Below are 26,043 nucleotides of genomic sequence, written 5' to 3' on the forward strand. Positions count from 1 at the left end.
TATCGTCCGGCCGACCGTAGCCTGGTCGGCGAGTCATGAATGCGACAGTGGTCGCTTTGTGCGATAGACGGTGGCAAGCCGAATATCCTTCGACCGGCCGTAGCTCGGTCGGGAGTCGCGACGTCGGTCGCGCAGGCATTCCGTCTTTCTTTGGTCGGGGCTCGATCGGCATGTTAGCCGATGGTCTGGCCCGAAAGTTCGACCGTAGGAGGAGTGTCAACTCCCGTCAATATAGACGTATCGGCCCTCGTGAGAGTCCGATGTATCGTCGATCGTCGAAGGAGTGTCAACTCCCGTCAATATAGATATATCGGTCCTCGCAAGAGTCCGATGTGTCGTCGACCGTCGAAGGAGTGTCAACTCCCGTCGATATAAATATATCGGTCCTCGCAAGAGTCCGATGTGTCGTCGACCGTCGAAGGAGTGTCAACTCCCGTCAATATAAATATATCGGTCCTCGCAAGAGTCCGATGTGTCGTCGACCGTCGAAGGAGTGTCAACTCCCATCAATATAAATATATCGGTCCTCGCAAGAGTCCGATGTGTCGTCGATCGTCGAAGGAGTGTCAACTCCCGTCAATATAGATATATCGGTCCTCGCAAGAGTCCGATGTATCGTCGATTATGGAGCCGTTGATTTCGCACGGATACTAAGTCCGAGTTGGCACGTCGGGGCTCGACCTTGGCGAGCGCTGATCGTCCGTCGAAGAGATAAACTCCGAGATTTCTAACTGGATTCGCATTCCCAATGAACAAGTACAAAGTTTATTGGTGATACAGCTTCAGGTTGTCGGCGTTCCATGTTCGGAGAATGGGTTTCCCTTCCAGAGTCTTCAGTCGTTAGAGGGCCGTCGGTCGGCCACAGGTTGAGTCGGCGGGTTTCTTCGAAATTTACCGAGATACCGCCGACGGATGAGAGCTTCGATCTCATCCTTAAGCTGGATACATTGCTCGGTATTGTGGCCGTGGCCCCGGTGGAACCGACAGTACTTCCGACGGTCGAGGCCTTTTGCCTTCAGAGGCGGAGGCCGTCGCAGGTATTCTTCCCCCTCGATCTCCATTAGAATCTGTGCACGAGGAGCGGAGAGAGGAGTGTAGGAATCATACCTGGGGTGACTTTTGGATTCGTCGGGGTGGCGAGACCCGACTATCGATCGGGGGCCTGCTGGGTTCGGCGGGTTCCCGACCCTTCCTCCGCTTCTCCATCGGGCCTCTGGGTTCGGCCAAGCGTCGGTCGGAAACTCCTTCATCCGCGCGCATGTACTTGTACGCGCGCTCCAGCAGTTCGGCGTATGTTCGGGGGAGGGTCTTGTCCAGAGAGTAGGTGAATCGGGACGCCCTCAACCCCCGCTTCATGGCTGAGATAGCCATGTCTTCGTTGAGGTCCCGGACCTCAAGCGTGGCCGTGTTGAATCGCACCACGAAGTGTCGGAGCGCCTCATTTTCTCCCTGTTTGAGGGAGAAAAGGCTGTCCGACGTTCGCGGTGGCTTCCGGCTGGTGCTGAAGTGGGCCACAAACGAGTGCTCGAGCTGCCCGAAGGAGTGGATACTTCCCGATCGAAGACCGGAGTACCAGGTCATGGCAGTCTTGCGGAGTGTGGCGGGGAAGCCGATGCAAAAAAGAGCGTCGGTTGCCCCTTGGATCGTCATGAGAGCTTTGTAGCTCTCAAGGTGGTCGATCGGGTCGGTGGAGCCGTCGTATGGCTCCACGTATGGCATCTTGAACCGACTGAGAATCGGTTCGTCGAGAACTAGTCGGGAGAGAGGCTGGGCGGTCTGGAAGTCGACATCATTCGAAGATTTCTGGCCGTCCATCTGCAGCTGCGCGAGCCGGCGGTCGATTTCCTCGAACCGGCGCTCGTAGTCGTCCGCTCGTCGATGCTGGGAGACCCCGGGAGTGGAGTCTCCGGAAGATTCCGAGAGGGATGCCGACGGCGTGCGCGGTTGTTTCTCCTTCCTTGCCCGTTCCAGCGGGGAAGGAGAGGGCTGCCGGGACCGTCGGTCATCACGCCAGGGCCGCTCCTCCTCTTCTCCATGGGAGCACTGTTGAGGGCGCTTGCGCAGAGGCGACGGGGATCGGTGCGGTCGTCGGCGGCTGCTCCTGGAGGGCATCGTACGGGCCGCCGGTTGTTGCTGGAGGCTCTTGACTGCGTCCGTCAGTACGGTCATCTGCCGTACGATGGCCGCGATCTGCGCCTCCGTGGTCACTGCGGGGCGTGGAGAGCTGGGCTCCGCCGCCGACGGTGGCGGGGAGGCCTCCTCCCGACGGGAAGAGCACCTCGCCGACCCGGTGACCCTCGATCGTTGGGCTCTTGTCTTTGTCATGCTGTCCCCCCTACCTGGCGTGCCAATCTGTTGACGCCAATCGCCTCGTCGCCCGATCGCCGGGGAACGCGCACCTGCAAAAACGAGAAGTCCACACTGACCGGAGGCGGCTCCGGCGGGGACCCTTCGACGGTCAAGTCAGAGAGGTGACTGGGCAACAGTGAGATGAAGACAGAGAGCTCGATCGAGAGAGAGAGAGAGAGGAGTGAGCCTGTGATTTTGGAGTCGAGAAGTGGGGGGAGCCGATCGATTGCACTGTTGCCTTCCCCGATTTATATAGTGGAGCACGGTATGGCGCCATCATTAATGGCGCGGACAAGTGAGGAATTGTCAACTCACTGTAGACTGTCAGAGTCGCCGTGAAAGTGTCATGTCGCCGTGGGGCTGTCAAATCACCAGGGTTGACAATGCCCTCGGCGGGACAATGCCCCCAGATGGCCGTGTCGCATGCGGCTGTCAGGACTGACAAGCTCTAGCGGCTGTACGACGATCGGAGGAGTCGACCGACCCTAGGTCGGTGGCCAGCTGAGTGGCGTTGGGCCCCGCCGTTGGTCGGCGAGCCTTGCGTGAGTCGGCCATCAGACTTCTAGGTTCAGTCGGTCGGGAAAAGCATGCCCGACCGATACATCCTCAGTCAGTTGTAGGCCGTTAATTGGCCGGTGATGGCGCCCGTCGGTCGGTCGCTCCGACCGTCGGTCGGTCCCTCCGGCCATCGATCGATCGGTCGATCCCTCCGTCCGTCGGTCGGTCGGTCCCTCTGGCCATCGGTCGGTGGGTATTCCCCAACAGGTGGTATGATAGAGGTGGTGACCACAATGGTAGTGGTATGATGAAGGTGATGGTGGCAATGGAAGTGAAGGTATCAATGCTATGATAGAGATGATGATAATGGCAAGAGTAGGGATGGTGGAGGCATTGATGTTATAGTAAAAGTAACGATGATAGTAACAGTAATGCGATGATGATAACGACAATAATTACGACAATAGTGGTTAAAAAAAATATTTTATTTTTAAAAATATTAAAAATAAATATTTTATATTTTAATTTATAAAATAATAAAAAATTTTATGAAGTAGAAAATAAGAATAATAGTACTATATAATTTTTTTTATTTTAATTTTGTAATTTTACTTTTATATATAGAAAATGATGTCGGACAAGTTCTAAATTTTTCAAGGCTCAACTTGAGATCAATTTCAAGACTCGGGGCAATCTCTACCCACTAACTAATATGTAAGTCTACTCAATGAAGCTAGGGTTTCTTGGGTCAAAACAATATTATTTTGATTAGGTGAAATATTTGTTATTCTTATTAGGCCCATTGGCATTATCGTAATTCTATAAAGGCCCAATGGCATTTCTCCTCATCGCTCACTGTTCTGTTCATCCTTGCTTGCGAGCTCTGCTTCTTTCCTCCTTTTTCTTTCCCTCCTCGAGTTAAAAAGGCGCCAACTTTAGTCCTCTCCCCCTTCCCCGCTCTCTTCTTCGCGAGCATAACCCTAACCTTTGATGAGAAGGAGGGGCGATCGGAGATGGGGAACCGGATGTGCCGCAGCCGTCGAAGGCCGGTGGAGGAGCGGCTCACGCGGCCGCAGCGGCTGGTCCGGCAGCCCTCCGACGTGGACTACAAGAAGCTTCGCAAGCTCATTCTATCCCACAAGCTCGCCCCCTGCTTCGACGCCCTCGATGATCCTGACCTCGGTGACTTCGAGGAGTGTCCCATCTGCTACTTTGTATGTCTCCACCTAAAAAAATCGGACCTTTCTTCAAATTTATTCATTTTTGTCTAATTTTCTGAATTCTGACTAGAAATTTTCTTCCTTTTTTTTCCGTCATAGTATTTTCCGAGCTTAAATCGGTCCAGGTGTTGCTCGAAAGGAATTTGTACGGGTGGGTTCATTTAATTTTGTTTGAAAATATGCATTATATATATTTTAGTTTGTCATTCTTTTTACCACTTTGAGAAGGAGTTTGAAGTTTTTCCGTAATTTGCAGAGTGTTTTTTGCAGATGAAACCGTCTGATTTCACCCGCCCAGTGCTGTATCCTCAATTTTTTCCCCTAATATTATGTTGTTGTTGTTTTGTTCTTTGTTTTTTTTCGAAATGATGTCTTGTTCTTTCTGATTGCTTCACATTTATGCTATCCTTCTGGACTTACTGCTGTTTATTTGAATTTTTAGATTTTTCAAGAGAAATAGAATTGATAAAGGAAACCAATATTTAGTTCTATTCTGTTGTTTGGGGTGGTGATTACAATGTAATTGCACTACAGCAGCTAATTTCTTTTTGAAGGATGTGATAAAACTGATGTCAGTTTTGTGTTCTTGTTTCCATTAGTGAGGTTGCTGCTAATGTAGAAGTCAATATGTGGGCTGCTGTTTCATTGGTTGTCCATTATGTTTCTCTTCTTTCAATTTTTTTTTTTTTGTTTATAAATGATTTCCGTTCTTCCGTCTGTTTTATATTACCACCGTATATTGGGAGAGTGCATGTTGCTGAGAAATTATCATCATATCATAGTTTCTGATGGAAGTCATCTGGTTATAAACCATTGCAACATGGATACTCTGGTTGGGAGCAACTGATAATAGATAAGCATATATAAGCAGCGAAGCCCAATTTGCGGACAGAATTTTGCAACTTCTGTCCAGGGAAAAAAATAAAAAATAAAAAAAAAGGAAAAACAAAGACAGCCTATCTGGCTGATGAGTTCTCTTTGGTAGTTTTTGACAGTGCCTGTAATATATATTGAGGAAGTTGAGGAAGTTGAGGTAGTTGAAAGCAGCAAAGGTCTAGTGGATAATTCATCTTTATGTATCAGTTGTTTAAACTGTCCCAAAGGATCAGTTAACGTACTACTCTATTAGGATTTTGGAATATGATGTTCTTAAAGTGATTCATTCATCTTTGACATTGATGTCTAACGATATCATATAATAGAATTTTTTCGATATTGTGACAACTCTCTAATCAGTCAATCTCTATCTCATAGGCTCAAGAATGATGATATGATAAGGCTTTCTAGGTTCTGTCCAAAAAAAATACAAGGGTTTACTAGGTCATTTCCTGATCCATTAAGCAGACTTATATGATATGACAAACTTGCTGGTTGAAGTTAAGTTTAAACTAAAAGCTAAATAACTCTACTGAAATAGCCAAATGGAGAATTCTAGTTTTGGTCAGTGTCAACCGTGATTGGAATATCAATTTGCCAACAGGTCTTATTCTATTTATATTCTGTTGGCTTTGTAGATCATGGTATATTAAAAAAAAAATAAAATTGAGATTCACATTTGGTTATCAACTTTGTGTCGAGAGTTGGTAGTAGTTCCTAAGGTATCTCTTGACAAGAGAGGGGTCTGTTGTGAACTTGAAAGGACACTGGTAGCTAGGATAACTCCCTTTCTTGATTGGAGCATCCATTTCTCCCACTTTTTTTCTTTTTTCTTTTTTTGGCTCTCAGACCTGTGTTAAGACCTTTTAGTCAATGATGTTTTAGAAGGCAGCAATGGTGCCTCTTTTGGGAATGGCAATATCAATACTGGTTTTCAGAATTATATGTTTGCTTTCTTGACAACGTAATGAACTTATTGTTTAAGTACTTAACCGTCTAAGCTGCCCATTCTGCAAAACTGCCTACTATGGAGTTGAGTATCGTGGTGCCAGAACCATGGAAGAGAAAGCCCTTGAACTAGCCGTATGGTTCTTAATTATGCTTGGTTCTTTGATCATTTGTAGTTGACATTTATAGTTTATTTTCTTGGTGTAGCAGATGAGTTCCTTCTTACTACAGCTCTGTCTCCTTTTGTGGTCATGCAGGAAGAGCAGAAGATTATTGAGGCAAAAATAAGGATGCATTGTGAATCTCAAAATGCGGTTCAAGTTATGCCCGCAGATCAAACTTGTTCTCTCTTGGAAGTGGGGGGACCATCTAGTGGTGATTATGCTCCTGTCTGGGTTGATTATGACATGGTTGTTTCATGTTTTCTTGTGGTTTTATATTTTTCTGTATTATTTGTAGGACCAGATTATGGTAGAGTCACATCAGATCTAGGATGCAGCTCCTTAACGCAAGAAAGCTTTGATGGGGATACTTCCTCTGCTCCAAATGCTTGCAGAAGGTTTAAAGAATCTACATAGTATTGATTATTTTCTGTGACTTTCACTATTGACATCTAAAAAAAAAAAAAGGGTGCATGGAGACAGCTGTCTCTTAACATTATGGACAACATATCTTGAAAATCTGTCAGGTTGAAAAATCAAATGGGATTGCATACTGTTTAAATCATACTGTTGTTAACAAAAATCATTCAAGAGAAGAAACTGATTCAGAACATGTTCTGCTACTTCAAATTTTTCTGCAGAAAGTAGTAACATGGGAATTTGCAAGCCAGAAATTTGAGCACATCTGATTTATCATCTCTGGGTCTTAATGTCATAGCCCCAAAGCCTTTTGGGGCTAGTGCTTTGGATATGAGCGTCGCATATTTCATTTTGCAATGTAATTTTTTAGACAATTAAAATGTCACCAAGTACATAATTATTTCTCAAGAGGTCATCCTCATCAATATTATGCTTCTAGAAACTAATTTCAGGTTCTCGGGCTTTAAATGCTGGATTGTTTGTTCTGTATTTCTTTTAGGTGTTCATTTGCTTCAAACATGGTATAATTGTTCATACTTGTGTGTGTGTGTGTTTGTGGTGTTAGGTTCAAGTTACACCTGGTGTAACTTTTATGGAGTTTAGGTGTAACTTTTATAGAGTTACACCTTTTTTTGAATAAGATAATGGGGATCCCACATTGATATATCGAGCTTTTGGATGTGATTTACTACTAAACTGTTTGCCAACCAAAAATCATATGATTTGGAGACCTCTAGCTTATGCATCAAATGGTAAAAAATTAGACAATTTATAATGTGAAACAATAGACCATTTGATGCATGGCTGCAGGTTTTCAAAGCATATCATTTTTGGTGTGTGAGCAATTTAAAGATAGCAAATCACATCCAATGAATTAGATCGTTGATATGGGGACCCCATCATTTAATTCAGAGTTACACTTGATGTAATTTGATCCCGACCCATCTATACACACACACACATAAAAGTTGTCAAATGAAAAAAATGAAAAGAAATTTCAAGTTGGATGAGACATTTCAGCAGTTCTATGCGATTCTATCTATCCTCAATTTTTACTTAAATTGAACAGAGTAGATATTTAAATGTTTCTAAGCTCATAGTTTACACAGAAAATATCTTGATTAAAGGACTTCTTATGCTCCAGGCATGAAGAATTGGGTATGGATCTTGAGGAAATCATGGTGATGGAAGCTATATGGCAATCTCTTCAGGTGAACTGCGTGCTTGCTTTGTCTATGTTAAGCCCTTTGTTTTGTTGAAATCTCGCATATCATACAGACCGTAATTGTATGTTTGCATTGGAGACAAAAAGTTTGCGATATCTAGAATTTGATTTTCATGCTACGCTGGGGCAGGATTCCAGATTTCATCCAAGTAGGACCAATCAAACTTCAGGATCAAATGCTATAGTTGGACTTGATGGTGGAATACAAGAGACAGATACTACTATGAGTTGTTTATTATCTACTGATCAAGTAGAGTTCTCTTACTGAGATTCCTTGGCTGAGGGAGTCACAGTTGACAGTAGTCAAACAGGGTATTCTGCAGCAACATATTTGTGAATCAGATTGTGAAAGAAATCAGAACAATTCAGACCCATCAGAGTGTTTGCTTAATTCTTTTGATTTGGGTGGAGGCATTATAGCAGTGCATATTGATGCTGGGTCTAGAGGTCAAGCAGTATATCTTCCACGTCTGGCGCATATCATGGGCACATACTTCATCTAGATGACATGGCAGGGAACTGTTCTCAGATTTCAGGTCCAACCATATTTGAACAGATATTTTAGCGAATGGTCGAATACTTAATATTTCTGTATCTTTCTTCTTTCTCCTGTCTTGAATTTTATATTCAGATTTGTCTTCTCTCTTCATCGAGCTGAATGTTTGCATTGTGAGAAATAATTATCCATAGATGATGTAAAGGGATCAGGTGTGTTTTTTTATTCATATTTAATCATTACATAAACTTTGTGAGAAGTAATCAGTAATGTCTTTGAAGTCTGTCAAAATTCATCTCATTGTGACAAGGTGCAATTTCCACCCAAGAAGTCTTAGTCTTTCTGTCGATGTTCGCTTGGTTTCTACATTAGTCAAAGAAGAAAAGCTCAGAGATTAAATCTAGAACTTTTGTTGGAAGAAGGTTAAAGAGCCTCTCCAGAATTTTAACATAGGAATGAGGGCAATCGGTCGATATAAATAATACAAGTAAACTACCAACAGAGACCTGCCATCAAAGTGTGAAAATCAAACAATTGTATCTTGTAAGTTGCTGGTTATCTTGTATGATATTAATGTGCAAGAACTTGTCATTAGATTGGAAGCTTTTGGTGCCCATGGGCACTCAGCCTCTAACCAATGCCCGGTGGCCTGGGTCGAGCCACTAGAAGTTCCCTGCCCAATGAATGAAGGTTAGATTCTAGTCGGCGGTACGTGCATCACTGCAATTTGTATCATCATGTACATCCTGATGAAGAGTTATTGGACAAGATTATGGTTTTCAAATGACTAGATTAGGGCATAGATCCTTCTTTTTTTTTTTTTTTTTCTTTTTTGAGGAGAAATTGGAAGAAGCAAATGCTTCCCTTCAGTATTATTAAATGAAAGAAGAATGATTAGGGTGTAGATCAAGGTGCCGGAGACCAAACTAGCATTCAACCCTAGCTTGCCTTGCCCTCAATGTGGGCTATCCATGCAAGTGCAAATTAGGTCTTGGTGGCGAAATTCTTTGTACACCACCTGTGGTGTAGAAAATCCGACGTGGAGCGTACTGTCTCATTCGATTGGACCACATAACCATCGCTTTCTAACTCGTATTTAATGTCCGTAGTTCTACTTTTTCGTTTGAAATTTTGAATGACGAAAATGCCTCTTACCTTTCAAAAAAATTATGACATCTTGTGTTGATATTATGATATCCTACGTTGAAATTATGATTTTCTACATAGGATGCCAAAATTTTTCACAGAATATCATAATTTTAGTAAGAGTATTTTCGTCATTGAAAAATTTATATAAAATTTTTCAATGATGAAAATGTCCTTCTCTCTTGTTGACATTCTGTAAAAAAATTATGACATCTTATGCAGAAAGTCATAATTTCAATGCAAAATGTCATAATATCAGCATAGGATATCATAATTTTTTCAGAAGAAAAAGAGTATTTTCATCATTCAAAATTTTAAACAAAAAAATAAAACTGCGGACATTAAATGCACGTTAAAACGTGATAGCTATGTGGCCCAATCAGACGAAGTGGTGCACTCCACTTCGGATTTTCTATACCACGGGCAGTGTACAAAGAATTTCTCAATCTTGGTGGTACTATGCATCAATTTTTTTAGCATGCAATACTGAACAGTACTACTAATTGGGTGTTGGCTTGAACACAATGCATTAACATTCATTACTCAGTGATTCTAGTGCATCGTGAAGCTGAAAGTAGACTAGCGTGTAGCCATAGCAAACTATCATGTTATCAAGAACTAGCACATAAATTAGACCTATAAAGCTGGAGCAAGGGTGCAAATGGGCTGCATTGTTTTAGATTAGAATAGGGCTGAAAATAGATTGGATATTGGTATATCCATATTTATACTTATATCTCTTATACTTATTAAATAGAAAGAAGAGAAAAAAAATCAACCTTTCTTCAAAATTTAGAAAAATTTAAAAAAATATAGAAGACTTATTTAATATCTAAAAAATTGTAAAACAAAAATTATCTAGATATGTTAAAAGTATCTAAATATGTTATGTCTGTGAACCAAACAAATCTGTTATAACTAAACTATCAAATCGAAAAAAAGATGGGAAGGAAATATCATAGAATATACCATAGAAAAAATAACTTTCTTTTAGAAAAATATTATTTTAGAAAAAAGTTATTTTCCTCCATGCAAAAATCTATGAAAGGGCAAAAATAAACTTCCTTTTAGAATTACCTTCCTTTTAGGAAAGCACTCTTTAGATGTTATTCGGATGTATTCTTAAGAAAATTTGAAATATTAGGTTATTTATTTTCCTAAGAGCGTACAAGAGAAAGATACTTTTGGTGGAGCAGATTTTATAATAAAAAATCCTAGTGGTGTCACACTTTTTGATGCAATAGTTTCAAAGACTAAATTATGTGCGGCTTGGAAGAGGCTAACGCACACTACGCAGATATTGAAGGCTTCACATATTTATTTAAAAGGAGATTCGAATTACAATCATCAGATGGCTATTAGATTCACCTTCTACAAAGTCTAGTTTCATCCTTTTCTACAAGATTGTTAGTGGATGGCATGTAATTTACTTTCTTTTGAAGCATTTCATATTTATAAAAGAGCTAAATTAGAATCTTATATAGCCAATCATCCAGGAACTATCTTGTGGAATTTTATAGCTGATCTTCCATCTTATTTTTGAAAATCTTATTTTCTTTTATTCCAATGGATGTATTTAAATATAATAGTATATTTGTCCCAATTTACCAAAAAAATAATCTGGATTACCGATTTAATAGGTATATATTGATATGTTGGCTAAATTTTTTGAATTTTGATATTTATTAATATCTTCATATATTAGGCTTGATTTTGAGAAGTTCATTATGGTTGGTGTACGTGCATTGTATATGATGAACTCTTCAACGATCATAATATGCCACTTTTTTTTCTTTAAACATGTATGTAAGTATTTATGCATCTTTTTTTCTCTTTTCTCCTACAAAAGCATTTCTAAATGTCAAGATCCATAAGTAGTACCACTATAAACCTAGTTAAAGTTAATGAGTAGGAATGACAATCTTAGCCGACCCATCGGATGTCTGATCCGACTCAATCAGAGGTAGGTTTTATCCAACTCAATTAAAATTCAAAGTAGATATGGATTGTAGAAAAAATATCCAAAGCAAGTTGAGTTATGTATAGATAATGGTATACCTTGCCTTGAACCTAATTCAAAATAATTTTAATGTATATCTTTTTTTTCAAAATTATAATAATTTTATATTATTTATATGTATTTGACTTGATTTGAGGTGGATATGGGATGAGTATAAGTATGATATTTTTAATTGCAAGGTAGATGTAGGCATAGGCTGATTAGATCCATACCTAACCTATTGCCATCCCTATTATTAAGGATAGTATCCGGAAGTAATTAAGTTTATATAAAAAGAGATTAGAGCACTGGTTTTTAAATATGCTAAAAATGTTAACTTGATGTTTCAGACGACTCTATTGTTACTCCTTAAGATATTGTTGTTATACGTATTAGTTAAATATGTGGGCGATAATCACTCTACTTTGTCCACTTTTTACTAAATAATTTTGCAAATTAGCTCTTAACATTTTGGTATTAAAAGTAAATCTGTAATAACTTGGATATGAAATTTGTTGCTATTTAATTGCTTGTAATATACTTTTTTAGCAAATCAATACTTTATTCGCTAGTTTTCAAATAGTTTGGATAACCAACCAACTTGATCTTGATTGGGTTGGGTTGGATTAGTCCAACATTAATCAGTTTGGTTAGTATTCTAAAAATTGAGAACTGATTGGAATTAGGTTGGTTATAGTTTAGCTGCTAACCTCTCTAGGTTTGAATTAGATCTTAAAAATTTAAACTATGTTAATTAGACTCTAAAACTTTAAAATCATTGCAAAGTGGCCAGCCATTTGTCTCCATTAGAGAACATTATCATATACGAATCACTTGATAGTTTAATTTTTATAAAATTTCATAAATGTCCTTCCTAAAAGCTCTCATGTTTTGGTGCAAATTGAAAGGGAGGGAAAGAATAGTTACGTGGCTCTCATGTGACTGTCTTCTCTCCTCTTGCTTTCCTTTTTTACTAAATCTTTGTGTCTTATTGGACATAGTAAAGAAGATGATAGACTAAAAAAGGAGGACGATAGAGTAGATGGAGAAAGAAGAATATAGAGCAAAGGGGTAGAAAGGAAGATAGAGTGAAGAGAGAGAAGGAAACCTAGAGCATAATGGTTTCAGGTACTAGCAGTAGTCATGGTTCTTCTAGCAAATTTGCATTATCTATTGTGACTGTGGGTTGAGGGCACCTCTAAGGATATTATGGACCACGGTTAATCTTAGATAGAGATTCTTTGATTGTTCTATTTGTGAGGTAATGGACTTTCTAATTTCTCATTGATTTTTCATCTCCTATTGCTCACATTTATCTTCAATTTTCTAATTGCATGAAAAAAGAGGATGTAGATTTTTTTAGTGGTATAATCCTCCATTCTCACCATGTACGAGAGAGCTCATCGATAAATTAATCTAAAAAAATAGGAATCTAGAGAGTGAGATCCTTCTTGCACAGATCTATGACTCTAGATTTTTCTTTGTACTTAAATATATGGTCAAACTTTTGTTGTTTTGCATACTACTTTAAAACCTTCCTAAATATATGGAATGAAGCAAATAGCATTTTCACCTTCAAATCAATAGGCTTAGAGAAATTCATATTCTTATTAAATTCTGAGAACCTAAAGCTATCATCTTCCCCACCAATGCTTCTCAGCTCATCACTTTCATCAAATTTAGGCTTTTTTCTAACCATCTCTTTTTTTGTAACTCTCTCCTGAGGACGCTAAACATCGATATGAACTACTAAATTATCAATATATTCCTCAAATAGCTCATTATTCTCCTCATTAGAATCTATGAAGTCACTTAAGGATAAACAATCATCACTATTAAAACAAGTTGTACGATATTCTTCTCCATTTATAGGTCTTCTATCATGCCTTCTATCCTATTCATGCACATCCTTGAATCCTTGTGCCCTTGCTCTTGCCACTGCACCTACCATTGCTACTATCTTTGATCATACCCTTATTCATGCACTTGAATACTAGCTACCTCATCAATCTCTTGGATAGATGTAAGTGCAATTGATGCATTTACTATATCCAATTCTATCTTATTGATTCCATACTCTATATAAATTGTATATTATTCTCTCCCTTTCAAATAGCCATATGAAGCATATCTTGAGCAGTATATAAAGGCTTTAGTCTCTTTTCTAAAGATTGCCTTAAGACTAAATAATACAATTGCTTTATCTTTTGGTAATCAAGCTCCTTTGTTAGCTTTTTCAACTCAATAAGACTCATTAAGTTTGGGTCACAGTTGTCATAATAGTTAATACTACCATCGACATCTTACATGGTGGGGAAGAAACAAAGATATCCCCTATTATGGATCTTTAGTATAAATAGATCATCCATATTATATACATACTTAAAATCATTGTTAATATCATAAAGTGCAAAGTATATGTAACTTACTTAACAATACAATACCATTATAACACAATAGTATATGAATTGTAACTAACTGGTTTTCATTAAAATAATAAAAAATAGAGTAATAATACAATGGAGTAACATCAATTGTAATTAACTATACCTTTCTTATATAATAATATCTAGAGCAGGCTTCAATTGCTATTTAACCATACTAAACATCAGGTCCATCTTTTCTAAGGGTTACATACTGGTCCCTTGCTAGTTAACTATATTAACAATACTCGTGGAAGGTAGCCCTGAGATCTGACAATCTTTTTAGGGGTGTTGCCTTACTATCATATCATGTTTTAGGTGTTTTCTTGCCTTCATCACTTTCAACTTCTTTGAGCAACTAAAAAGTAGTGGCCTATAGGCTATGACTACAATACATTCCCATTCATATGGAAGGTGTTCCCAACATAGACTTCAATCAATTTACTACAATCTCCAAAAAGAAAAAGCAAACTTCTTACTACCATCCCCAAAGCCATACTCCAAACTCGAAAACCCTATCTATTGCAGACACCACATTATCAAATACAAATAAATTACAAACACCAAATTATAATACATCCATGATTATCAAGGATAAATAAATTGAAAGGGAAAGTCCAAAACCATACCTATTTGTCGTCTTTCTTTCGTGGAATTTTTTGGTCCGGCTGCTGGTGAGGACTCTAGGTTTGTGGAATTGTACGATACTCTCAAAGATGAAATTGGAACGTAGAAGTCTTTGAATGGTAGAGGATTTTGAAGGGATTATAGGACTCCAGACATAAGGTTGGGGACTTAGAAAACTTTTCCCTCAAAACCTTCCACTTGATCATTAACCACACAATATGAATTGAGAGTATTTTAATCATTTTATCTTTTCTGTTAATGCTGTTAAGCTGCAATAGATGGTTAGACCACTTTGCAATGTTTTCAAAATTTTGGAATCTAATTGATGTATTTTAAATATTTGGAGTACAAGTATAAATGACTCAAATTTGAGGGGTGTCTCTATAAATTTTTAAATAATTTTTAATAGAAAATTATATGTTGAGAAGAGTCCACTTAATTTGAAATTTATCATATGGTATATTCTAATTTGATGGACTTTAAATGCATTCCTAAAATATTTTTTTCCTTAAAGAAAGTTAATTTTTCTGTTATATTTTATGATTTTCCTTTTCATATTTTCCTGCATATTAAGAGGAAGCAGGATTTGAGGATTATATTCAGTCTAAAAGCCTATGCATTTTCTTAGTTTGCAAGGGGAGTGTTCCTGAGAACGTTGTTAATGGTTTATTAGAAAAAGGATATCATCAGACTCCTTCCTTTCTTAGCCTTTGTATGGAGGGGTGTTCCAACATGCACCAGTCGCTAGTTCTTCCAGCATGCATTGGTTCGCAAGTTTTGGGATCTAATTGATGTGTTTTAAATATTTGGGGTACAAATATAAATGGCTCAAATTTAAGAGGTATCTCTATATTTTTTTAAAATAATTTTTAATAAAAAATTATATGTTAAGAAGAGTTTACTTAATTTGAAATTTATGATACGGTTTATTCGAATTTGATGGACTTTAAATGCATTCCTAAGATATTTTTTTCTTAAAAAAAGTTAATTTCTCTATTATATTTTATAATTTTTTCATGTTTTTCTACATATTAAGAGGAAGCAAAAATTGAGGATTATATTTGGTCTGAGGGCCTATGCATTTTCCTAGCTTGCAAGGGAAGCGTATTTCTGAAAATGGTGAGATTAATGCTTAACATGGTGAAGCAACGGCGTCTCTATCCACAAACATCGCTTGCCGTTTCCTTATCCTCTTAGTGGCTAATTAGGAAAAGGACACCATCCCACACCTTTTTTTTTAGCCTCTATGTAGAGGGGGTTTCAGCATGCACCGGTCGCCGGTTCTTGGCTTCACCACCAGCGACATAACGATTAGGCCTGTAAATGATTCGGATCGGATCAGATCTTGAGTGATCCTGATCTGATTTGATTTTTTAATCGGATCTTGATATTGGACTCATATCCATCCTAATAAAAAATCGAATCAGATCGGATCGGATCCATGACCGAATTTATTGACGTATTGAATCATTCGGGTCGGGTTCAAATATAACCGAGTCCGAATCTATAAAATACAGGTCCGGTTTGGGTCTAATTCAGATCGGATCGGATCATGAGTTTAAAAATCTACATAAAGTGAAATTAGAGGTCACATCGACAGTAAAACAGTATGGCTATATCTATCTTTCATATAAATATTCTCTCCTCACCTCTCTTCCCACGTCTTCTCACTTCACCATTGATAGTGGATATTGTATATCATCCCTAAGGCAATAATAATGTACAACAGTAAACAAGTAATTAGATATTTTAATTATGAACAACTGTTGGTATGTTCCCAGTTTACTTTGTGTTTGTGGAAGGATTTTTAGAAAAGTTCCGAGATTAGCTGTAAGAATGGTATTTCTTGTGCAGTGCATTAGTGATCTTGTGATAGTGTGATAGTATTAAAGATTTTAGTAAGAGATTTAAGAAAGAATTTGGGTGAGTCACTCTTTTGGTCTAAGCTCAAATTCTTATTTGGATGAGTCATTCTAACTGAGTTCGAGTCTTATATTTGGATCCGATTCGGATCGGATCATATATCTTGAGATCCAAATTGACCTAAAAGTCTCCACAGGTCGGATCGGGTCGGGTCCAAATTCAGAAAATCCAGATCCGATCCGGAAAGATGAATGGGTTCAATTTTTGAATCCGATCCGGCTCCATGGATCTTTTAAATAGATTCGGATCGGGTCTAACTAGATCGGGTCGGATCGGATCACAGATCAATCCGATCCATTTGCAGCCTTAATAATGACACATCTTTGCTACGATGCCAATATTTTTTTTAAATCTTTTATAAATACGGCCTGATCTAATTGGATATTTTATCGAAAGTAAAATTTTTTAACTTTTGATTTGATTTACTTAAATATACTAAGATTTTATTAAAAGAAACTCCAACAAAGTTTCAAACAGAACGGAGGTGCTAAAAAAGGTGAAGAACTTAAAAAAAAAAAAAAAAAAAAAAAAAAGTCTCTGTACCAAATATTGTTTGCTGCTACCATTCCAAGCATAGCTTTAGCACCAATAAAGTAAAATAGCACCACGCCATCACCTAAATCAAAAACTTGTCTGATTCCTATCCTCGGGAGGCCGCTGGACCAGGTTAGCAGTGGGCTCGCCTCACAGTTCAGAAAGGGCGCTCCCTTTCCATCCGACTCCTATAAATACTGTTCCATCTCCGATTCCCTTCCCCTTGGCTGGCTATTCCCTCTTCCTCCTCTTTCCCTCCCGTCCATCCTCCAAACCTTCTCTCTACCTCCGGAGGCCAAAAGACTAAGAAAGAGAGAGAGAGAAAAAAATGGTGCGGGTGAGCAACAATCTGATCGGTATTCTTAACATCTTGACGCTGCTGCTCTCCATCCCCATCCTGGGCGCCGGAATCTGGCTGGGCCACCGCGCCCACACCGACTGCGAGAAGTTCTTGGAGCGTCCCGTCATCGCCCTTGGCGTCTTCCTCCTTCTCTTGTCCCTCGCGGGGCTCTTCGGCTCCTGCTGCCGGGTCTCCTGCCTCCTCTGCCTCTACCTCTTCGTGATGTTCCTCCTCATCGTCCTTCTCTTCTGCTTCACCGTCTTCGCCTTCGTCGTCACCAACCGTGGCGCGGGCGAGATCGTCTCCGGCAGGGGATACAAGGAGTACCGCCTTGGTGACTACTCCCACTGGCTCCAGAAGCGGGTCGAGAACGCGGCGAACTGGCGCAAGATCCGGAGCTGCTTGCAGGATAGCGAGGTGTGCAAGAGTTTGCAGGAGAAGAACGAGACGTTTCATGAGTTCATCAACAACAACCTCTCGCCGACCCAGGTATAGTGTTTTTCGATCTTCTGAAGGAAAGGTTAAAACTTGGATCTTCTTTTTTCATCTGGGTACTGTTACTTTGTTGATTAATTTTTGATGGTTTTGGTCCTTTTAGGACACGGATTCATCGACTAAAATCTCTTTTTTTCGTCAAGATAGTATTCGATCAACGACGCTGTTTGGGAATCAAAATTCGATTTTTTTTTTTCTTTTCGGTGGTCTTTTTAGGATTGCGATTGTTTTGATTCCGTTTGTTCCTCTTTAACACAGATTTGTTGACGAAAATTTGTTTTCCGTCTAAAATTTACTGTCAGTTTGGCTTTTTTCTGATTGCTTGTTTGCTTGTTTGTTTGTTTGTTTGTTTTTTTGTGAGAAGGCGCTGTTTTTTATGCTTTCTGTCTCACTATTTTGAGGATTTTGGTATTTCTGGAACATGGATTTATTGAAAAATATCTCTTTTCTGTCAAGGTAGCATTCGGTCATTGCTCTGCTCTTGTAAAAAATCGTTTTTTTTTTTTTTTTTTTTTGCGTGTTTATAATCTTGCTTCTCATAAAAGAAGAGATGAAGACTTTCGTTTCTCTCGAAATTTCTCCACTTTTGGGGAGACTAAAAAAAGGTGGTTTGGAGGGAAATTACTTCTCTGCATTTGTTTTCTCTTCTATCCTAACTTACGATATAAAAATATCTCATTGCCATCCTCAGAAAAAAAAGGTCTCTCCATACTAAATTTGTACCGAAGGAGAAAATTTTCTTCTCTTCTCTCCAAACCAAACAAGGAACGGCGGTAACCTATCAATGTTCGAGGTGGTATTGATCAATGCTCTTACAAAAATATTTTTTTAAAAAAATTTTGGATCTTGCTTTCTTTTTTCTTTTTCGTTTTTTTTCTTTTTTTTACACTTCTTTTTGTCCCTGGCCAAACTGAGGTGCCAAAGTGATGGTATTGGAACATGGGTCTTGTGTTTCTTGGCGTAGTTCGATGACATTCGAAAGCTCTCTGATGGATTGGTGAGTTGCTTTATATTTATCCTTTTTGTCTCATCTCCACAAGAGGTTTTCTGTGTGTATTTCGTTTTCTTTTCAGGTTTCTGTTTGGTCATTTGGATATTTATTTTTTTTCTAATTTATAGTTCATTGTGTATTATCTTTTCAGAAATCTCTCTTTTTTTTTTTTGGGAATCGCTTTCCGGCTTTGGGTTTTTGGTAGTTTTATGGCTATCTTGCGTGTTGCTTGTGTGTTTCTGGATGAATTTGCCTTTTTTTTTAAAAAAAAATTATTATTATTATTTTGGGAATTCTCTTAATAAATTTCCGAGTCATTCCTATGTTCTTGTGTTTTTTCTGGGTTTTTTTGTTTCATTGATCAATATTGCTTTTATAGGTTAGTAGATATTGGGGGACTTAACTATGTGTCCTGTTTTCTTTTTGTGCCAAATTCTTGATTCAGCATGTCATCAAATTCATCTTTTTAATTGCTTCCTATTTTACTGCCTCTTGTTCTGCATTTTGAGATCTAGAATTATGAATGATCATGATACTTAAATTTGAATCTTTTGTAAGAAGTCAGCACTGATCATGTAGACCTTAAGTCTTATGCATGTCATAAATTCTTAAGTCTTATACATGTCATAAATTGAGTCCAGATAATTTTTCTGTCCCTATGGGTATATTTTACTGCAATATTTTATTGTATTTTGAGTTTTTTCAAGAACAATATGTCTTTACGTGATTCATTCTACTGGGCAATCCTTAAGTCTAGATTGGTTACAGTTCTTAACTTCTAGTTTTTCCGAGGCCTTGTACAGCAAGAGTTCTGTTAACGGTCATATTCTTCTGATCATACTGTTTAATCCAACTGTTGAAGTTTATTTATTTATCAATTCATTTATATGAAAAGCAAGTTGTAAACTTTGACTGTCATCGAGGATATTCTTGAGAAATCTTTCAAGTCCTTGGGATTTGGTTGTTGCTATTATTGCAACACCTCCCATGTGGGCTTCTTTGCCGAGTTCACAAAGTTTTGAAAATTTAGAGCTTTGTTTGTAGCTGAATTCTTGGCACACGTCAACTTGAATTTCTGCGACTACAAAGTTTTTTACACTATATTGCATTGAAAATTTGTATGGTCTGTGCGATCCTCCTAATGGATCCTAACTACTGGTGCGAATTCATCAAGTATGCCTGTCAAATGATGGAATTTAAATTACATCCATTCCCTAAGAAAACTGTGTATCTTTGTTTATCACTATTAGAGACAACTGGTGTCAATACTTGAAAGCTGTTGATAGTTTTTTAATACCTGTTTGTTGCTTAATTTAATCAAAATGGCATTCAACTTTCATGTGGTAGGGCCCTCCTCAATTCCAGTGCTGTTTTCATTTAAATTTGAGCATATTGATCTTTCTTTATTGTCCCAAAACGGACTTCCCTTCTGCAGTTCTATTCTTTCATGTCTGGATACAATAGATAACCATAAAATATCTTCAGAATATCGGTTTATTGGTGGACCAGTCTCAGGTGAAGTAGAAAGAAAAACCTTGGACTTATTGCAGATGCATGTGATGCTTTTGTATGATTCTTTTAGATGTGTGGCTTATATTTGATGATGAGAGACTTTACCATACACCTTTTTAATAAGAGTGACATACTTACCATAGGCCAAATTGAGATCGAAAGGTATTGAAGGAGTACATCTTACAAAATGAGGATCATCTATCGGTTCCTAGTTAAGTGGTCACGGCCTCAGCATTGGCATTATGATACTGGTGATACGATGTCCGCTTTTTTGAATTATTGTCATGTGTCCATGGATTTGGATCCTCCATTTGTTTAAATTATGATCCGATATTGCATCACATAACCTGATTGAAATCTCAATTCTTGTCTACTTTGTTAAACTTAGATATTTCTGTGTGTTGTTTCCACAGTCTGGATGCTGCAAGCCTCCCACTGAATGCAACTTCACCTACCGGAGCGGGACTGTTTGGGATAAACCTGCTGACTTTACCTCTTCTAATAATCCGGACTGCAATACATGGCAAAATGATCCATCTGTCCTCTGCTATGACTGCCAATCTTGCAAGGGAGGGGTCCTGGCCAACATCAAGAATGACTGGAGGAGGGTTGCAACTGTGAACATTGTCTTCCTCATCTTCCTTGTTGTTGTCTACTCTGTTGGATGCTGTGCCTGCAGGAACAACAGGCACGACGATGCTTACCCAGGATGGAAAAGAGGATATGCATAGAGGGTGATGGTTTCTCCTGTCAATGCTTTCTTTGTTCTCTGCAGCTCGGATTTTCAAATTTTTATCTGTATATCCTGGGTGTGCCTTTCCCGCCCGCTGAAGCATTAACTTTGGACATACACATATACCTGGTTGCATTGATCTGGATTTTTTACCTTGTGGTTACCATGGCCTTGGATCCATCTTTTTTAACATTGGTCTTCATTATCATCTGCTATTGTGGTTAATTTTGATGTCATTTGCCTGGGTGCCTTGTGAATGAGTTTTCCCATGTACAGTCTATGCTGCTTGGTTGTTTTAGCAATTCAATTATTGATAGGAAACAGATGCCAGTGCGATGTGGAATTTGTTTGTTTGATTGGGTGGATAAGGTGGAAGACTTGAACCATTAATTTTCCTTCTTCCCATTGAAAGCCAGCATACCGGTAGGTTTGTAGATCGATGGAAATGTTGAGCTTTTTGACCTCGAAAGAGTTGTTTATAGTTTTTTTTGATGCATAACCAGTGAGTGGTAGGTGAGGTGGTCGCAAGTCAGGGTTAGACTTGGGGTTTTGCTGGGATTAGGCATTGAGAGTTTGAATTTTTGTATGGAAAATAGCTCTTCGAGAAGCTGGTGTTAGTGGTATATGCCTGAGATTCGCAGTTCTAGACCTATATTTTGAAAGAGCATCCATCTTAGCTAAAAATAATTAGTGGGCACCTTGCGGGACACAACTTTATAGATGCCAATTATGATGTCAATGGAAATTGGAACATGGAGGGAACAGAATGAGAGCTTGTTTTGAAGGTGTGTCTTAAGGTTTAATGCATCTGAATTATGCCAATTATCCGAACTTGATAGTTATCTTCAGCAGAACTTGGATATTTTAAAGACAGATAGGCACATGTAACCTTGTAACTCTCTTCCAGTTTAGTCATATGCATTCATATGATACCTGTTGGGTATAAAATATCCCCCGGTCGAAGTTTATAAAAGACCGACCCTTCCAGGGCTTTTTCGGCTTTCGACCTTGTGTAGCGTCTCTCTGAACTCCCTTGACCGTCCGAGCTTCTGGACTTCTCCGACAATGAGCTTCTCCATCCATCTACCGGGCCGCTCCAAAGGCTCTCTAGACCTCATTATCAGTCGACCTTCTACAGTGATCAACTATTCTCCAAACTTCTTCCGGACTTCGTCAATACCCGAGCTTGTTCGACAACGAGATTTCTACAGTAACAGACTCCATCCAAGTTTCTACGACGGTCGACCGCCTTTAGGATTCCAACCGAGCTCCTGCGAGAGCCGAACTTCTACTACGAGCGGTCTACTCCGAACTTCTACTATGAGCGGTCTACTCCGAACTTCTACAGCGGACGGTCTATCCCAGATATCTACTGTAAGCAAATTTCATTCGAGCCTCTACTGTAAACACATTTCTTCCGAACTTCTATTACAGGTAGACTTCAGCCGAGCTTCTTCGTAGCCAGATCCCAGACGAGCTTCTACAATGGGACAGGACCCACCGGCCAGGTCGCTACTCCGAGCTCCCACGACAACCGACCTTCGATCGAGCTTCTACAACAAGCGGTCTCCTTTCAGCCTTCTACAAGAGCCAGACTCTGTCCGAACTTTCATAGCGGATGGATATCGGACGAGCTTCTACGACGGACGGACTCCGGTAGCTGGATTTCTACAACGACCGATCGCCTCCGGTGTCTGCCGAACCTCCCCAACGTCATCCGAAGTCCACCGCCGGCCGACCCTCTGTCAGATTCTTCATGAAATCGGACTTCTCCGGTGGATAATCTTCAGACGAGCTTCCACATTAGGCGAATCTCAGACGGACTTCTCTAGCAATCGGACTCCTACCGGACTTCACCAATGGAAAGTCTCCATCCGAGCTTCTACAGCAGATGACTCCCGCCTGTGGCATCAGCGCCTGAGACGTCCGACAACAGTAGACTCGTCAGCAGCCTCGAAAACATCCGAGCTTCTCCTAAATCGACGGGATAGAGAGCCATTTCGCTCCATCAGACATCCCAGCCGAGCTCCAGCCGACAGATCCGAACTCTTCGGCAAGTCACGACAACGGCCACTACCCTACTCCACTCTCTGCAACGGATTTCGTGTGGCTCCACCACTCTCTGGCGAGTCATGACAACGAACACCACTCCACTTTCCGTAACAAACTCTACGTGGCCCTGAACGACCCCTGACGCCACTACTCTCCGTAACAAACTCCGCGCAGCTCTGAACAGCCCACTACTAGGCGGTTACAGATGTCGCTGTCAATCAGTTATGCTCTCCGTTTATAAAAAGGGACTCCCAGATACGTTCTTCTCTAAGTTCTAAACTCTATTCCAAAATTCTGCTAAAATTTTCACTCGAGCATTCCATTTCTGTTGAGGCAGAGTACTGACTTGAGCGTCGGAGGATCTTACCGGAGCACCTCCAACTCCGGTTTAGACTTCCCTTGCAGGTCCCGGTGGCGATCAAAGTCATCTCAACTCTAGCAACTCCGGCTTCGGTGGAATTCTGCACCAACAATACCAAAAATCTGAAACATTATATTTGTTGTAGCATGACACTAATAAAAGAGAAATCGAAAAAAAAAATCAATGATCAATACAAACTCAAGATTTTATATTGGAAATCTTTTGAATCATAGAGAAAAACCACGGTCAAAGATTTATGGAGATTTTCACTATCTTCAAAATTGAAGATTATAGAATACTAGATAAAAAATCTAAAAAATCATTCATATCTCAAAGACAACATATCTCATCAAAATAGGTACATCGAGATATAAATACAAGATGCTTCTGCAGTATTAAACCTAGAAGGTAGAAGGGATGTTTGAAGCTTGAAAATTTAACAGACCGGGCTGCATGAAGGGCATCAAAAAAATTTGTCAACTATTCTAAAGTCTCCCTACCAAAAAAACTAGTCCTAAAAGTCAGAACAAGATTTGCCCAAACATATCAACATCATCAATTGAGTTGGTGTTTTACCAAGTTCTCATCATCATGCTGGGTAGACATCATCATCCTAGGTGTTGTTATACCAAGATGTTCTAATTACTGATGTTCCAGTAGGGGTTATCAAGTGAACGGCCTCTGCAGCGCACTAGAGAGAGATATTTTAACCATGTAATAACGAAAAATCAGGCGTGACATATACAGAGCATAAAATGTCATTTTCATTAAAGTAAATGAGGGACCAATGGCTAACAAAAGGCTCATTCAAATTAAAAATTTTATGATTCTCGGTGTTTCATCTAATTTTTCTCATTGTGAATCCACTGAGATTGGAATGTTTCTGGAACCTTGTTGTGGATGTGTCTTGTCTTCCTCACAAATCTTTAGCCTTGCCCCCACAGCATGGCTTACATGCCTTAAAGCTGGACAATTAACAATATATCAATGAAGGCAAGAAAAATAAAGGCAATCACACTTATAAATGCATGAAAGATTTTATTCAACGATCAATTGATATTGGAGTAAAAGAAATGACAGGTTAGTATTTTCACTGATCATGATTGTTGAGGCTACGTACCTAGAGTGACAGACCTTCTCTTCTCACTGAAGTCACGTGAGGTATTGTCCACTCTGGAACGGGGCGTAGGCCACATGACCCACTGAGAATCCTACCCCTCACGGTTTTGCCCCGCAAAAGATGCCTCATGTGGGCAAAGGAAAGTCCGCACTCTTAAGCAGTAGACACTCTCGACCGTGGCAAAAGGTACCTCACGTGGGCAAGGAGGAGTCCGCACTCTTAAGCAGTAGACACTCTCGACTGTGGTCGATATGGGACTTTCGAGACTCGGTCTCCCGATGCCTGACCTACAACATAGCCCCCCTAGTCGAGAGGGTCATATGCGTGGGTGCAAGGACGGGTTCTCCTACTTGGCGCGCCAATGTTGAGGTTACGTACCCAGAGTGACAAACTTTCCCCCCTTACCGAAGTCACGTGAGGTATTGTCCGCTCTGGAGCGGGGCGCAGGCCATATGACCCACTGAGAACTCCACCCCTCACGGTTTTGTCTCGCAAAAAGTGCCTCACATGGGCAAGGGGGAGTCCGCACTCTTAAGCAGTAGACATTCTCGACTGTGGTCGATATGGGACTTTTGAGGCTCGGCCTCCCGATGCCTGATTCACAACAATGATTATATCTTGAATCAACTATATTCAATTTATAATATGTTCAAAGAAGGGGGGAGAAAAGTTACATGAGCATCTATGTCCCACCTTTTGCTCATTTTTCTCATATGAAACATATGCAAAATTAAGTCTCGCTGCTCTGAAAATAATAAACAACCTTTTAAGCTTTTGCTCCTACAATTCCTCTTGACTAATTAACAAACAAAAGCTATAAAAATGTTGGTGCATCGCAAATAATTATTCCCAGAACTTTTGCCGTTGTTTCCTTGATTTCTCCGATCCGTCAACTCAAAATATGACATCACTTTGGTGAAGTCTTTTATAAATTCTCTGCATCAATAATAATATTTATAAATTTTTTTCTCAACTTTAATTTTTTTAGATTGCGTTTGGTGCATCGCCAAGCAATCTTGAAAGATAATATGGATTGTCTTCAAGATAGATTGTCACTATTAAATTGCCAGTAATGTTGATTACTGTATTTGGTACATATAGGTAATATTACAGTAAAATTATTGAAAATTTTAATTGACATGTTTGGTATGACAATCAGATTATCGGTAATATAAAATCAAATTCTTAAAATACCCCCTTAATCTTATAATAATAATAATAATACATTATAATTAATATAATATAATATAATATATTTTAATATAGTATATTATAATATTACATTATGATATTATAATAAACTATTATAATATAATATATTATTTCATTTTAATAATACAATAATATAATATATTATACTATATTATTATATATAATAATATTATATTATATATTATGTTACATTAATAAAAGATATTCTTATAATATATTATAATATTAACATATTAATATATTACAATATATTATAATATAATAGTATAACAATATAGTTAATATATTGTTATATAGAATAATATTTATATAATATACATTACAATATATATCAATATATAATATTATATGATAATATAATAATACATTATTATAATATAAT

General features: G+C 39.0%; 2 protein-coding genes across 3 annotated transcripts; both read left to right on the forward strand.

The window, feature by feature from the left end:
- Positions 1 to 3,750: 3,750 nt before the first annotated feature.
- On the forward strand, positions 3,751 to 8,346 carry LOC105031987 (E3 ubiquitin-protein ligase GW2). 2 transcript variants are annotated; one of them, XM_010906305.4, is made up of 8 exons: positions 3,751 to 4,061; positions 4,167 to 4,218; positions 4,324 to 4,369; positions 5,945 to 6,026; positions 6,149 to 6,266; positions 6,351 to 6,450; positions 7,617 to 7,683; positions 7,828 to 8,346. In XM_010906305.4, the coding sequence occupies exons 1-8, from the start codon at positions 3,861 to 3,863 to the stop codon at positions 7,963 to 7,965; spliced, it is 804 nt and encodes a 267-aa protein (XP_010904607.1). In that variant the 5' UTR covers positions 3,751 to 3,860; the 3' UTR covers positions 7,966 to 8,346. The 2 variants fall into 2 exon arrangements, with proteins under 2 accessions (XP_010904607.1, XP_073106898.1); XM_073250797.1 differs by having other exon boundaries at positions 7,836 to 8,346.
- Positions 8,347 to 17,027: 8,681 nt separating this feature from the next.
- On the forward strand, positions 17,028 to 21,115 carry LOC105031988 (tetraspanin-7). The gene is made up of 2 exons (XM_010906306.4): positions 17,028 to 17,674; positions 20,597 to 21,115. The coding sequence occupies exons 1-2, from the start codon at positions 17,174 to 17,176 to the stop codon at positions 20,912 to 20,914; spliced, it is 819 nt and encodes a 272-aa protein (XP_010904608.1). The 5' UTR covers positions 17,028 to 17,173; the 3' UTR covers positions 20,915 to 21,115.
- Positions 21,116 to 26,043: the final 4,928 nt, after the last annotated feature.

This window comes from Elaeis guineensis, chromosome 1 (assembly GCF_000442705.2).
Source record: "Elaeis guineensis isolate ETL-2024a chromosome 1, EG11, whole genome shotgun sequence".
Lineage (NCBI taxonomy): Eukaryota > Viridiplantae > Streptophyta > Magnoliopsida > Arecales > Arecaceae > Elaeis > Elaeis guineensis.